The 16031-nt window shown below is 35.5% G+C and overlaps 1 protein-coding gene across 1 annotated transcript in view; it reads left to right on the forward strand.

Annotated features, from left to right (window-relative positions):
- LOC145676648 (ras GTPase-activating protein raskol-like) overlaps positions 1–16031 on the forward strand; it is a gene marked incomplete at its 3' end in the record, with an annotated part of 247635 nt that overhangs the window by 20682 nt on the left and 210922 nt on the right. Inside the window, 1 exon segment of the mRNA XM_081747489.1 lies at positions 1309–1467. Within this exon segment, the coding sequence (XP_081603615.1) occupies positions 1309–1467 (159 nt within the window).

Consider the following 16031-nt stretch of genomic DNA (forward strand, 5'->3'; position numbering starts at 1 on the left):
GGATCCTGGAGCTCTCCCGCAGGAAATTGTTAATATAAAAGCTCGGTTTTTGAGCACTTTCGTGTATAATTCTCTATAGTACAACGTAAGGCGAAAGTTGTTGGCGAGGGATCAAAGTCTCTCCATCGCTCGCTGTAACTAAAGAGAAACTTTCCAATGGTTTTCAATCTTCATGTAAATAGAAATGCAATCTTTTAGGCAACATACCCTCACTGTATTTCAACATTTGGGTAGCTGGTATGTCGAGTCAAAATCGTAATAAAACACACCCTCTCTCTTTTTTTCTTTCTTTCATTTCGAACACTGAAATTATGACTTTTTCTGTCTCAGAATATCAAACGATGCAGAGGAGGAAATTCATCAGATACTTATCTTAACATTTTTTCTTAAATAAAAAGAAATGAAGCTTTTTTTTTTTTAATGTCAAACCTTCTATTCCTTGTGACGTTGTTTCTATTCGAAATACGTCTTCATTCCTAAACTTTGCTATAAGTGGCCACTGTTACTGTGCAAAATGTGAATATTATCTACTTTTCGGATCTCAATTTAATAAATTGCAAACGAATCACACAGCTTGAAACGTCCTCACAGATTATATATATATATATAACGCCCTACAAGTGGAATTAACTGCGATCCGGAAGGAGGGGAGGGACCAAATGCATTCTTTACACACACACACAAAAAAAAAAAAAACTGTAAAAAATGTTGGAAAATAGGAAATAGGATGTTGATAAACGTCATCTCCGGCGACTTCTTCTGTCGTTGCTAAATCAGTTAGGCCTACTTTCTTCCAAAACAAAAAATAGCTTATTGAAACTTTGAGTTATATATGATTCTGTGACACACTCTTCTATTTTGGAATTTTGTTAAAGAATTTCTTTTGGAAGTAGATTTAATTGTATCAAATTGTATAAGTGATTATATAATATGTTGTGTGCTGAATCAATGATATTGCCTTACTGACAGAAAGAAGCTTGGAAGTGTGTGAAGATAACATAAGTTCCATCATAATCCAAGTAATGGATTTTTTTTAGTTCGTGTTTATCACACCTAGATAGCGCTAGTGTGCTTCAATGCTACTGTTGGGAACTATAATTGGAATAGAATTTCCTTTTATAATATAATGGTCAATGCAAATAGAAGTAACACAAGTGATAGTCTTATTTGTGATAAACTTTTAAAAAATCTTCTAATTGGTGATAAGTCACTATCTAGAATCTTTCGAACAAGAATTTTCCTTAAATCAAATGTTGAATCATTATAACTTTTATTGTTGGCTACTTTATGATTACGGTGTTCAAACAGCTCCTATTTTGCGTCGTGTGACGTCACCACAGCACAGAAATCGAAATGTAAGGCATACTTTTGGAGGCAGTGGTGTGTGGCCTGATGTAAATATGCCTCCTCCTAAGGATGATGATGATGATGATGAGTCTACAACTGAAGAAGAGAAGGCTAAGCCAGGTAAGAAAATCCATACAAGATGAATGTTGGTATAGAGAGAGTAGTTAAGTTCAAATGCTGTTTAAAAAAAATCAATAATATTAGAGTGCTCGAATCGAAAGAGAATTATTATTCGAACAGTTATATTACTATTATTCTTGACCCATTGACGCAGACGTACGGAAAAGTTCACTATGTTTGTAAATAGATAAAAGCCAGATTTTCCGTTTTATGTCCCTCCATCCGGTCGCCCCCTCTCTTACTAATTTGGTCTTTACAACTTCAGACTAAGTTTAATATACTAAATATTTTGTAGACTGTAGAACTGATGTTGCTGAAGGCATGCTTGAAACTGTTACACGCAATTCTCTTACAGATCAGATCATCCCTTGCAACTCCAAGCGAAAGCATGGCGACATTTTCCTGTTCAAATTTCACCAACAAAATCCAGGGATTCGTCTCCTTTAGCTTAGAGGGCTTGTTAAACTAGAAAGAAATCATTTTACTTTTCAAAAATACAGGTTGTAGTATCCATCTAGAGTATGTAAGGTGTGTCAAAAAGACAAGAAGAGAAGGTAAATGGCTCTATAAAACAAAAACAAAAACAAAAACAAAAAAAAAAGTTAGGTTGCTTTACATTTAGAGATACCTTTTGAAAACTACCATACAATTCTTGATTATTGAAGTATCGCTTTTTATCGTTTGCACCACTCCCTCTTTGTGCAACATATTTCATAGGACTTAATCATATACAGTATCATATTTCATTGTAGTCTTGGTCATTTATATTCATGGAAAAATTACTGGAGTATTCTTAACGTTTCCAGTAAATGATTATAAAATATAACACAGTGTGTCAGTTTTTTTTTTCTTTAAATCACTTTAAAAAAAAAAAACTTGTATGAAAGCATTTTACTTTCCAGAAAACGTATGCGCCAGTAGCATAACTTCAAATTTTGCTGGAGGGGCAAGGTTGTCCACCAACATAAAAATTTCATTTTTTTTAAAGTATATTAGTATACTATTTAGTAAGAAGTATGTGTTTCTCAAACTCAACGGGACAACTGCTTTCCTGCTCTTCCCAAATGATGCCCTTGGTGTATGCCAATAGGTTAACATAATTTTCCTCCTGTCTGGTATTATAGGGTCGATAATTATTATTCTCTCTTTACGCGGTTGATATGCCTGCGTGATAACAAAAGGATAAAAACATAAATTAGCCTACTTACGTAATTAGCAATTTAGATATTAAAAAGTTGTATGTAATATTAATGCAGAATTTAATTGAGCATTATACACATGACATGAAGATACGGAGTAGTGAGTATACATCAATCGGTACCTTGACTGGTTAAACAGACCTTGTGCAAGGTAAATCAAACACTTAAATTTATTCGATTAATTTTGCTGTCATTCGAACAATTTCAATTGATTATTTCTACATTTTTCTTAAATTATATAATGATTCCAATAAAAATCGAACAGTGACTCAAACATTTTTTCATAAAGTAGAAAATTCAAAAATATTTTTATAAATTCTAATAATGCTTCAAAAATTTTGTATAAATTAAAATAATTTTTCATAAATTCTAACAAACGGTTAAACATTTTTAATAAATTCTAACTATGATTCAAACGTATTTTTCCTAAATTCAGCATGAATTCTGTGAATGATTCAGAGTTTTCCATAAATTCTAAGAATAATTCAAACATTTTAAATAGATCTAACAATGATTCAAACAATTTTACATAAATCGTTAGTGTCTTAAACAGTTTTTACACAAATTCTAATAGTAATTCGGACAAGGACAATTACAACGATTCAAACAGTGTTCCGTAAAATTTGAATAAGGATTGAAATAATGAATAATTTTAAAATCAATTGTTAGAATTTTCGAAGAATATTTTACAAATATTCGAATATAGGATTGCTTGAATTTTAACAGCTTTAGTTTTAACTCCAGTAGCATGGCTGACTTGGACAAAATCAAGAAATGTAACGTATAGAAATATTTCGAACCCAGTGTCGGACTGGTCAAGTTGAGGGCTCTTGGCGCGGGTCTTTAAAACCCCCGTATATTGCCTTTATAGCCCCCAGAGGCCTTCCAGAGGAGAGTCTGGAGAGGGAAGTTGGGTAGTATATATGAACGGTGTACACATGAGACAGCAGATGATAGTGAATAAGCGCAAGGGCCGGTTACGGACTACGGGGACCTTTGCTAAGTACGAAGTTTCACTGGCTGACGGGGCATATTGATATGATCAAGGGGGGCTCGAGAGGACTTCTTTCGGAAAGACGAACTTAGGCTTCAGCAACCTTTTTGGTAACAAGACTCAAGAAAGCATTTGTGATCGCGACAATCCAACCAAGGCCTACAGGTCCTGCGCTTTGTGATCCTTGCGGGACCCCTCGGGCCCTTGGCGATGGCTAAGTAGCGAACGTGGCCAGTCTGGTACTGGTCGAACCAATTAACTTCATAACTTTGCTCTTATAGATACTATCATTAGTTTATTGTTTGGCAAGTTTGACTTAAATGTTAGGTTATATTAATAGGCATTAATCAAGACAATTTTTCTTTTAAAAATAAACACATTATCACCTATATAATGCCAGGCTTACATAAGATCTTGTGAGCATCCTTTTATAAATATGACTCTGTGGGTCGTTTGTGAGTTGTTTTAATTTAATCAATGAACTAACAGAAGCAGATTAACAACATTAAATTAGTTTGAAACACAATTCATACAAAAGTTAGAATTGTGTGCATGTTTGAACTGTGGAATTTGTTGCTTTGTATTCGTTGAAGGTTTTTTTTTTCCTTCGAGAATCTGTAGTTATTCATAACGAGCGTTTTAGAGAATTGGTAATTACTCATAACAAGCCATTTTAGAGAATCGGTACTTGTTGATAACGAGCCGTTGTAAAGAATCAGTAGTTATTGATAACGAGACACCGAAAGCGGCAATAACCCTGGAATTGAACCCCGTAAAGCACGAATGGTTTGCCTGTAGTTAGAGTACGAAGAATAAATTTATGTTAGACCCTATGTATTTATTTATTTATTTATTTATTGGTAGACCTTTTAGGTCTTGTATCTGTTTCGAAATTGACATTCCTTTTCCGCACCAAGGCTATCACACATGGATCTACAATTTAATACGGATTCAGAGCCCACGTACTTCCGCTGGCAGGATCGAAAGGTGAGGGTGGGGGATCTTATTTGATAATACAGTGAATTGAAACTGCTCCGAGTTGGCCAACGTAGATTGCACACAAAATGCTACTTATAAGTGATCTAGTTAGAGCAATAACAAGTCATCTTAATGTGATCAGAATTCTACTTAAGTTCGGGCTGAATTTAAAGTTTTGTATTTTGAGTCCTTATACAACACCAAGGTTATGATGATGGGATCTACTCTTAACATGGGCTAAGAACAACGACCGGAACTTGAATCTGATGCAGTTGGCAGAGGTACACACACCATCACACAAGATACTATTACCTACCAAACACTCTCGTCTCTAAGAACTGGATTACAGAACCAGGACACGGCCACGGCAAGCAATTTGGGCTGCTAAAAGAAAAATGTGTGGAGATACGAACTATCAAGAACACGTGACGAAGACAAAACCAATAATAACGGGAACAAGACCTGTGACAGAGTTCCCTCGTGGCTGTATGGTTAGAGTACGCATTTTCGGCGCGGGAGACCGAAGTTAAAATTCGAGGCAAGAGCTTATGAAGTTCGTATTCCACGTTATGATGTAGGTTCACGTCTTATATAGCCTTGGTGCTAAAAGGGACGCTGCACTTTAATTCAACCAACAAATAACTAATAGAAATTGAAAGGTATAACTGGTGGTAATGTTGTTAGAAAGAATATGAACGTGAAATCAAGAATAAGAATGACGAAAGAAGCCATTAGAAAGAATAAAGCGCATTTTGCAAATCGCTCCTTATAATGTCTGTCTAAAGACATGTTCTGGTCCAGTTACTCTGACTGGCCTAGATGGGGCCCTCTAAACCAACAGAACAGAATAGCGGTATCTGTTCGTTTGACCTTTTGCTGAGTAAGAAATTTCGAAAATTGCTTACGAGGGGGTCACGGTGGCTCAGTGGTAGAACATTTATTTCTGGTGTTTGGGGTCCTTGAATCAATTCTCGGCCAGGTAATTTTATGGTGGACAAGATTGTGTCCGTGAGTTTTCTCGGGGTACTTCCGTTCCCTCTGATTTATTTTTTCGCCAATTATTTCATCACTCACTTGCTTTAATCATAGTTTCCCTTAGCCTAAAGGGCATAATCGTAGAACGTTAAATTCAAATATTTCATTTTTCGAAAACAGCTCAGTGAATGTTTCGTATAGAGCACGCTTTCTATGTGTATATGTATGTAGCATTTGATTTATTCATTTTAGAAGACAGTTTTGGTTGTATACTTCTATTTCAATACGCAATTATTCACCACTTCCATCGCCTTTCATTCCAATTGTTTTCTAAAATGATTCTTTAATACTTTGAAAGTTCATTTTCAATATTCTTTCCTCTATTTGACAAGACATATGCCAATATATATTTGACAATAAAAATATACGGGTCCTGTACGCCCCCCCCCCAAATGAGAATCCCTGGTGTAGAGTATTGCTGTATTAATATACGGAGGAGAAATGTAGACATTACGAAAAAGAGACGTAAAATGCTTGAAATTTTTGAAGTACAGGTGTATAAAAGAATGAAGATTTCTGTTGTTGTTGTTGTTGGCTGGACGGGAAATCAGTAAGGAAGGGAGACTATACCATTGAACATAATTAGAAATAGGAAAGAAATGTGATTAAGAACATTGTTTGAAACACTTAAATTGTATTCTAAGTGTTGAAATAGCCGTGGTGGATGGAAAACGAAGTGAAAGAAATGACTACCGAAAATGTAAGCTGAAGATCATAGTGCATGGAAGCTTCTAAATTTTGGACAACTGACTTGTCAATAATGAAACTTAAATACAGAGTTAACACTAACCGTGAAAGTCAGGGAAATACTTCAAAATACGCCGAAAGTCAGGGAAATACTTCAAAATATGCAGAAAGTTAGGGAAGTATGTGCTATATTTCACATAAGAACCATAACTACCCATAGAAGATATAAACACATCAAAGAATCAAAACAGATTCAGAAATAAAAATTATGTTTAGAAATAAAGAAGCCTGAACAGCAGCAAAAGTTGTTGAAATTTGAAAGCTTTGAAAGTAAAAGAAAACAAATCTAAAAAACTCAAATGCTATAGAGAAGGAAAAAAAGGAGGGGTTCCTTGGTTCTAGATAATCAAAGAAACACTCCGAATTCTGATGTATGTGTATTTCTTTATAAATATGTTCAAATCGTCGAAATATTTAAGAGATAGTGTTAATATATAATTATTGTTTTAGTGCTAATTTTTTATTGTATTCCAAATACAGGAAATTCAACTCAAAATAAGTATTTATAGTAAGAAACTAAGCTTACAACTAAGTTTAACTAAGCTTAGTACACTGTGTTTGCAATTGGGGATGGTCGAGGCCGTTTTTTATTTATTTATTTATTTATTTATTTATTAACTAATCATAAATTGTAGTGTTCGCGAAATATTAGGATGAAGTCAGGAAAATCGATACCAGAATTTCAGTGTAAACCATTTATGATTTTGGCAATACAGAATATGGTGAATTTCGACGCAATATTGTTTGTTCTCTTATTGCTGAATTAACGTGAGAATAGCTTTTTTTTTTTTCGTAGCGGATACGCTTGTAGTAGCTTCTCTGGAATTGGGCTACACACCATTATGTACTATTATCGTATATATAAATGCCTTGTGCTGCAAGTGAGCGCATCATCTGCATACTTCTAAATAATTCCACCCGTTTGGCCTCAAGGTCTTTTTACATCACAATATCCTCACTCAACTTAGTTTAGTTGTCAGCTCCATAAAGAAGACGTCAAGTAAAGTAAGTAGGTAAGGTGGGTAGGTAGGTTGTAAACACAACGAGATAGGATCCCCTTAAACGCCAGTGCAGCTGTAGTAGTGACAGAATGCGTCAGTAGAGGACTTTTTACACACACAGAAAATCGGAGTTGTTTTGTTAGAAAGAGTGGGAGGGAGATTAGCGGAGAGGAGAAGAGAGTGTATGATCCTTGTGTTGGGTTCTCTCCAACTCCAAGCAAGCAGAAAGAAAAAGAGAGAGAGAGAGAGAGAAAGGAGAAGAAGGCACCTGACTATAGAGACGAGACTGTTCAGTCGTTGAGTGTGGCACAGTGCGCCAGTGACGATGGAGCGGCAACACAGAAGAAGCCGTAGTTTCCAAGTGTGTCTGAGCGGTGCTACAGACGAAGAGGAAGACGATGAAGGTGAGTTTTGATTTTACGGAAAGAAATTACCAACAATGCACCCCCGTTTTCTTCTTGAAATACCATTTGAATTACAGGAAGATGCAACAACTCGTGCCTAATGTATATTGTGTAGTGCAAGTGTTCACAGTTTAAAAAAAAAAAGTGCAGTTATTGTGATATTGCTAAACAAACGTGAACCTCTGTCAACTACTATTATTATACAAGTGAAGACATCATATATATGCACATATTGATGATTTGTGGCAATGTTGTGTGTGTGTGGATGTGCCCATCATTCTTATTCGATTGAGAAATTTGTTCTTCCTAGTCCTTGGTGATTCATATGCAAATGTAAAACCATTCTTCCTTATGTTATGGCTTACATTCATTAGGGGTGACATTCGTGTATTCTTTTATTGGAAAGTGCTGTTCAGCTACGTTCTAACAAGACATTTTACACTTTTTTTTTTTTTCGACAGTGACCTTTAAGGCGTATGAAGGCAATTATTCAAAGCAGTTATTGTGAATTTAATTTTCTTTGAAGTAGTTTACATTTTAAAAGTTGACGGGTGTAAAGAAAGGTTTTCTTTTCTTTTAAAAAGTCTATGAGATACAGTAGGAGGTAATATATCTCTTGCAATATCTTAAGCTAATTAATTTTTGAAAAAAAAAAAAATAGTGTACCAATATTTGTTCTCCTTAATGTTGCCTAAGGAATTGAATTTCTGAAGTTTTATGGATGTCCATTCTCATCATCATCGTAGGTATTCTGGTTGTGCCATTATTGGTAGGTCACTTTCTGCAACTGAGAAGCTTCTATGCTCTACGGTCTTCCGCTAACCTCTTCGTTTTCACGTACGATTTTTCTGGTTTGATATCGTCCATTAATTGTAGTCCCCTTCATTCCCTCCCTCTCATTCCTGCCACCATGCTCACTGAAACGTCCCTCATGATGCAGTTCCTTCTTAGCCAATGTTCCAACCAGTTTCTCTTCCTCCTCTTAATAATATCCAAAATTGTTATTTTCTCCACCACCATTTCTAACACCCTGTCATTCGTTTTCCGCTCCACCCAGCTAATTCTTTCCGTTCTTCTCCACACCCACATTTCCAAAGCTTCCAGTCGATTTTCATCATTTTTACGTAATGTCTCTTCTAAAGCGATAAAAGAAAAAAGAGAAAAGGGATAATGAAAACTATGTATCTCCAAGAAGTAGCTAAAGAGTTTCCTAAGTTTTGTTGATTTCCATTAAGATATAGGGATTGATTTTTCAGAACGATATAGGGGTAACATACTATTGTGTTAAGTATTAATGCTAATAATAATAATTATTATTTATTAGTCTGAATGGGAGACATGGTAACTCAGTGTCAGGGCGCTTCTGGTGCAAGGGATTCTTGGTTCGAGCGCAGAACATGTGAATTTGTGGTGGACAGCATCGCGTTCTTGAGTTTTCTCCAGGTTCCTCTGTTCCTTCCCGCATTCTTATTCACCAGTTCTTTTTAGAATCATTCACTTTCATTAATCATCTGTCCCATTTTAGCCTGCACAGGGCATGACCATGAGACTTTAAAACTAGAAACTTAATTTCATTATGTAGTCTCTGAATGGCTTATAGTGTTAGTATTTTACCCTTCTAGAAAATTTTCTGATTGTTTTGTTTTGAAACTTCATTACAGCCTGGTGTTTGTATCTTCAGGAAACTAAACTAACAGTGTTCTAATATTCAGACAATAGGACCAGGGCATTTCACAGTTGCAGACGCAGGAGTGTGCTACTCCTGCATTATATTGAAAATGTTAATTTCTTTAAGAGTCTTCATCCCGGCGAAATTAAAATACCGCTAATTTTACAGCAATTATGTGATATCTTCAAATAGATAAAAGATAATCGAAATGTGGAACAAGAGCGCCCTAGACAATATTATTTTACATGAGATACCGTTATCATGACTCACTTATCTGCTTTCGAATTCGAACCATTTTGAAAATCGGCATTTATTTTCGCGTTTCTAAACAGCTGAAAACGGAAAGCCACTAGGTGACTTGTGATAACGGTACCTCACGCAAAATATTCTCTGGGGCGCTCTTGTTCCATATTTCAATTATCTTTTATCTATTTGAAGATATCACATAATTACTGTAAAATTAGCGGTATTTTAATTTCGCTGGGATGAAGACTCTTAAAGAATCTGAAATATTTTTATTAGTTACGTATACTAATAAAAGGGACTGAATCCAGGGGAAATAAAATTTTGATGAGATTATTGATTGTCGTTTGTCATTGATGTTCTAATTGGTAAAATCATCTCTTTTTTTAATTCGATTAATTGGATGAAGTATTTCTTTTTATTAGCTCCTGGTAAGAGTTGATCTTCCTGTAGCAAACACGTGTAGAATAATGCGGTGAATATGCCTAATACATCAGTTGGTTTATTTCCCGTTTCCGTTTTTCTCAAAATAGATGTTGTCTTGATGCCGCAGATTTGTGATGGGAGAAGCTGTTAGGGTTAAAGAACCGCACAGATTCAAATATTTGCCAACGTTGCGTTGACAGTAGGAAGTGGAATTTTATCGATTCCTGTCTGGAACAGTCATCTGCCTCTGCTTTCACGATTTCGCGTTTGTTCTGCTAAAGACAAAATATTACCAATAACTGTCTTCTTCCTTTCGGGATATTGCTTGCGATTGTTTAAAAGACAGACACAATTCAAATTAAACAGCTCAGGTATCGATTAAACAATAGTATATTGCTCACCTTGAGATCTGTCTTATTCTATATTCTGTTATGAGATCATATTCAGTGTCCCGTCTTGGTTAAAAAAGTATTCCCCTTTCTTAGCATTTTGGCACAGGATATCCTATTTTGATCCCTGATGGGATGAAGTACGTATAGTTCTTATATAGACTTTGTGCTAAAAAAAGGAAGGTTTAGAACTTAATTAAACAAGAACTGACTCAAAAATTGCTGCTATGGCAGGCTGAAAATGTATGGAATATATAATCTGTTTCGAGGTGGTAAATCAAAAATTTGCACATACAAAAGGCAGACAAAACAAAATTTTTTACTAGATACCACAAGTGACAAGTAGAGATCTACACAGAATGCTAATACAAGGTGGTGTGACGAAATTAGGTAGCACTACGAATATCTTGGAAAACGAATTATCCAAGATAGATTGTTATCAAAAAGTATTGGAAAGATCTTAATCCAGGAATGGACTGGCAATTATTGATAATGGTATGTATGCGTTTCAGATATAAATAACCCTCACCACTACAGTCATATGATTAATTCTCAATCTTGATAACTGAGCATTTGAGAATAAGAAGTATACGCTTAAATTTTATTCTAAAAGAGTATCTGTTTAACCCTTGTAGCTATAAGAATTTCTAAAAACAAAGATAATTAAACTAAAATTGGCTGTTCCTGGGTATAACTGGGTAAAATTTACTGTTATGTCGGGGTATAACAAACGGTTCTGCGAACTGGAAATATTTTAACAACCGGTTCTAGCGAACCAGTGCAAACCGGCTGAACAGCACCACTGCTGACAGGCACGCAGCTATGCGACCACCGTCAACCCTCTGAAACTTTCAATTGTTTGTTGGTATATTACAGTAACAGAAGAAATATCAGCATTTGTAACTTTTTAAAAATATTGTAACGTTTTATGTCTTGTTTGGTTTGGCACATTTCATTATTACTCTAAAATAACAAATAAAAAATTTTATATCAAAAAGACTTCATAGTTTACACTATAGCCTACATCAGAAAGCGTTGCGTGACGTCATTTACCAAACTGCTGACCACAAAGATACTTTTAGACACTAAAAAGTAAAAGCACTGTAAAACAGTCTGCAGCTAAAGCAAAATCGTCAAAAATATGTTGGTACAGTTTCATTAGTGGACAGCTTACTACAGGGTGGGTGTAATGGGTGGTGAGAGACCTCCAGCCATAAATTGCTTAGGACCGGAAATACCTAAATCCGCCATTGTTTTCATTCGTCAATTTTCTTGTAATCATTCGCTTTCATGAATCATCTGTTTCCTTTAGCCCACAGAGCATAACCATAGGACGTTAAAATTTTCATTTTCATTTCAAGAGCTGTGTAATTATAACTTCATTACAACACATTAGTCACATGGAGACAGTGATGATATCAGAAGATTTTTGCCAGGGAGAACTTTCAAAATACGGGAGATGGAAAGTAAGCGAAAATACCGGTAAAGCACATTGATTACGATCGGAGATACAGTACAGAAGGGGGAGATTGTATTGCTCGAAGGAGCAGTCCCTCAGTCAATAGTCAGTTATAGGCAATTAATATTTCTCCGATGGAAAACACCCTAACACGTCTTCTACAGTTTCAAGAAACCAGAACCTTGACAGAAGTAACGAAAATTGATTGGTCATTTATTCCGGGGTTGCTGATAAGAGAGGAAATACACAGGGTGGTGACAAACTAGATGATTTCTGATATCAAAATAAGAAAAATGAAAGTTCATAGGGATGTGTGCAGTGAAAAGTGCAGTTTCGGAGCTAGGACCGTCCAAAACGTGAAAAAATACATCACGCATTGTTCCGAATACGAGGAACCACGGAGCTGGCTGTTCTTAACACTTCCGATATCTTGCCGAAGCATTCCGTGTTCACTGCTGTCAATACTTATTTTTTACATAGTGTGGACTTTTTAAGTCAGAGCATCTCTGGGATTTCTGTTGGAATCATATCTGGGAATTACGCATTATGAGGAAACCCTTGCGCATCCATTACACATTACTGAGTTGAGTTGAGTTGATTTTAGTTTAGCGTCCCTTTCAGCAGCGAGGCTATATGAGACGTGGACCTACTGATTAACGTGGAATCCGAACCACATGAGCTCCCGCCGCGAATCGAACCCGGGTCTCCCACGCCAAAGGCGCGTACGCTAACCGCTTAGCCATGAGGGAGCTCTACACATTACTGAACATGTATTTTTGGATGGTGTATGCGTGACTTCCTGTACTCCGATATCGACCACCACTCCACGGTTCCTCGTTCGATTTTTTTTTACTTGATTTTAGTTTAGCGAAGCGATATGAGACGTGCACCTACAACTTAACGTGGGATCCAAACCATAGAAGCTCCTGCCGGGAATCGAACTCGGTCCACCACGCCAAAGGCGCCTATGCTAACCGTTGAGCCACGAGGGAGCTCTCCTCGCGTTTGAAACAATGCACATTGCAACTTTTTTTTTAATGCTCTTGGACAGCCCTGACTCCTCTGAAGCTATGGACTTTTCACTACATGTCCAGATGAACCTTTTTCTTATTTTGATGTGAGGAATCACCTTTTAAAGTTTATTGGTATAGTTCATTAACACTCTGTATAAGTTTAAGTATTCATTTTTGTTCGAACGGTAATCCTACTAAAGAAAACGGTACAGCTTTGATTGTTTCTGGTGACAAACTATGTTCGCAGTTTTTTCAACGTTTATATCTAACTTAACTACATAAGTCGTAACTTTTAATAATAATAATAATAATAATAATAATAATAATAATAATAATAATAATATAATGTATACGATAAAACGTGTATGAAAGTGGCACACGGATTTGCGTATGTTGCGTGCATGGAATATTCACGAGAACTGGGTGGTCTAAACACTGGGTGTCCTCTTTTTCTCGAATTATACGTATTAGAAGTACTAATATTCAATATACAATATATAAAACACGTACAGTATATATCTTATTTACTTTGATTATACAACGAAGCATGACAGAAATTAAATAATTACATTATTGTGTAATTCCACTATTTAATTATTGCACTGAGAAGATGCTCACAACACGATTTTCAGTTTACACTTTTTTTCCTTTAGCATATTTATCTTTCGTTTGTAAAAAAGATTTAACTAATAAGTAATGTTATATTTACTTGGAAGTATCACATAGAACGTAGCAAAATATTAGAAGTAGAATATACTAGGGCTGTATCTTCTTCCTAACTTTCTCCTTGTCTGAATTCGTGAGTGTATACTAAGCAATTGATGGAAAGTGTACGCAGAATATTGAGGACATAACTGTATATTTCTTAATGTGTAATTGCAGGAAATAGGTAGTTTTGTTCGATGATACTTACATAAATGTTGGAACGTGGTGTCGGCCATCTGTCAAGTTGTCTTTTGTTTGCGACTTCCATGTTTTATCCTTGTATTCTCAGTCACAATGAAAGATCATGGATTATTATTTTTATTTAAATATTTTTCTTTCATTGCGCAATAGCGGGTTATGAAAAACGAGACGTAAGGCTACCACTTAAGTGGGTTGAACACAATTACTTTTGAGTTGACTTTCCAAGATTATATACTCTTACCGCACTTTGACACCGCGAATATGTGCATTTCAAGCAAAGATTACTAGCCAGACTGAGTCTGCGAATAAGTGCATCCAAGCAAGACTACTAGCTGGGCACACTTTGAACCTGCAAATATGTGCATCGCAAGTAAGAGTACTAGCTGAGAAGACTTTGAATCAGCGAATGTGCATCGGAAACAATAGTACTAGCAAAAGAAAAAAGCTTTGAATCTGCGAATGTGTGTATAGCAAGCAAGAGTACTACCTGAGAAAGCTTTGAACCTGCAAATACCTGTATGTGCATCGCAAGCAAGAGTACTAGCTGAGAAGGCTTTGAATCTGCGAATGTGCATCACAAGCAAGAGTGCTAGGTGAGAAGACTTTGAACATGTAAATATTGTGCATCGCAAGTAAGAGTACTAGCTGAGAAGACTGAACATGTAAGTGCAGTATTGTGCACCTCAAGCAAGAGTACTAGCTGAGAAGGCTTTGAATATGCGAATATGTGCATGATAACCAAGAGTACTAGCCATGATACAATAAAACAATTGAGAGTAATAAAGTTCAGCGATATAATATCACAAAATGCATCAAAGTTTTGACATACGTTATGAGTCCATCGGTGGATTTATCTATTTTGTGTTTGCATCTAGCTGATGTTTCTTATCGTAGGTGAAGCAAACATCATTACACTGCTTCAGAATTGTAGCAATAAAAGGCAAAAAGGGATGTTACACTAAGATGCTAGTTGATTAGTTAATCCACATAGTCAACTGAAGTATAGAATTATTTATGCTAACAAAAGTATACTTTGACGTATTTCCAATTCTCATCATACTTTCTTTTTAGTGCATTGATATGCATGTTTGCTAGTCATTTTCAGTGCATTATTGATTGACTTTATAAACCTAAATGTATCAAAGAAATAATCTGTTGTGCTTGGCTCATAATACGTAGAGTTCGTTCGTATTCTGTATTCCAAAAAGAATTGGTAAAATTGTAATGAGGTACTGAGGCTCAAGAATCTTGGAAATTTGAAATATTGTATAAATTACTATTATTTGTATTATTACTATTAATAATTATTAAGGTTGGTTTAAAGGAGCAAGTTTTGTCGATAGATGTTACTACAAGCTTCGTCTCTCTCTCATGTATTTTTATACTTTTCACGAAAATTTACAATTTCTCTTACAAATTTCAGCCTAGACACTTCAAATTTATAGAGAAGGAATTTCATAAGCTATCGAAGGCAACAGTCCGTGCCGATTTTTTATTTAGAATTTTCTTCATTGTTGAAACAGTTCCACTGTTAAAGGTTTGGATATCCATTTCAACAATGAAGAAAATTCTAAATTTAAAAAACCGGCACGGATTGTTGCCTTCGATATGTTATGTACTTCCTTCTCTAAAAATTTGAAGTCTGTAAGTTGAAATTTGTAAGAGAAATCGTGAATTTTCGTGAAAGGTAAAATATACATGAGAGAGATACGAAGACTGTAGTGACATCTATCGGCAAAACTTGTCCCTTTAAACCAACCTTAAAGGAATAGTTACGTTACAATGATCTTGCTTTTTGGTAACGTAAGAAGGTAGAGTACATTTTTCGGAGGAAAATAATTCACGCATACCAAGTGACTAACTGTGTAACGGACCCATAATAATACAATTCTTGTTTATGAAGTATATCCCTAATTCTGGACCCATTTATCTTCTCCATAACCTTAATTTCCTGTTGTTCATCGATGTAGCTATTAATCTTCTTTGAAACCACAATTGAACGAATGTAGCCATTTTAATCCTTTATAAAATCACTTCTTACAACGTATTATTCACATACTACATTTTGTAACAAACCATATGATAACGAATTGTTTACGTC

Source organism: Thermobia domestica, unplaced genomic scaffold, assembly GCF_964235325.1.
Source record: "Thermobia domestica unplaced genomic scaffold, izTheDome1.hap1.1 HAP1_SCAFFOLD_264, whole genome shotgun sequence".
NCBI lineage: Eukaryota > Metazoa > Arthropoda > Insecta > Zygentoma > Lepismatidae > Thermobia > Thermobia domestica.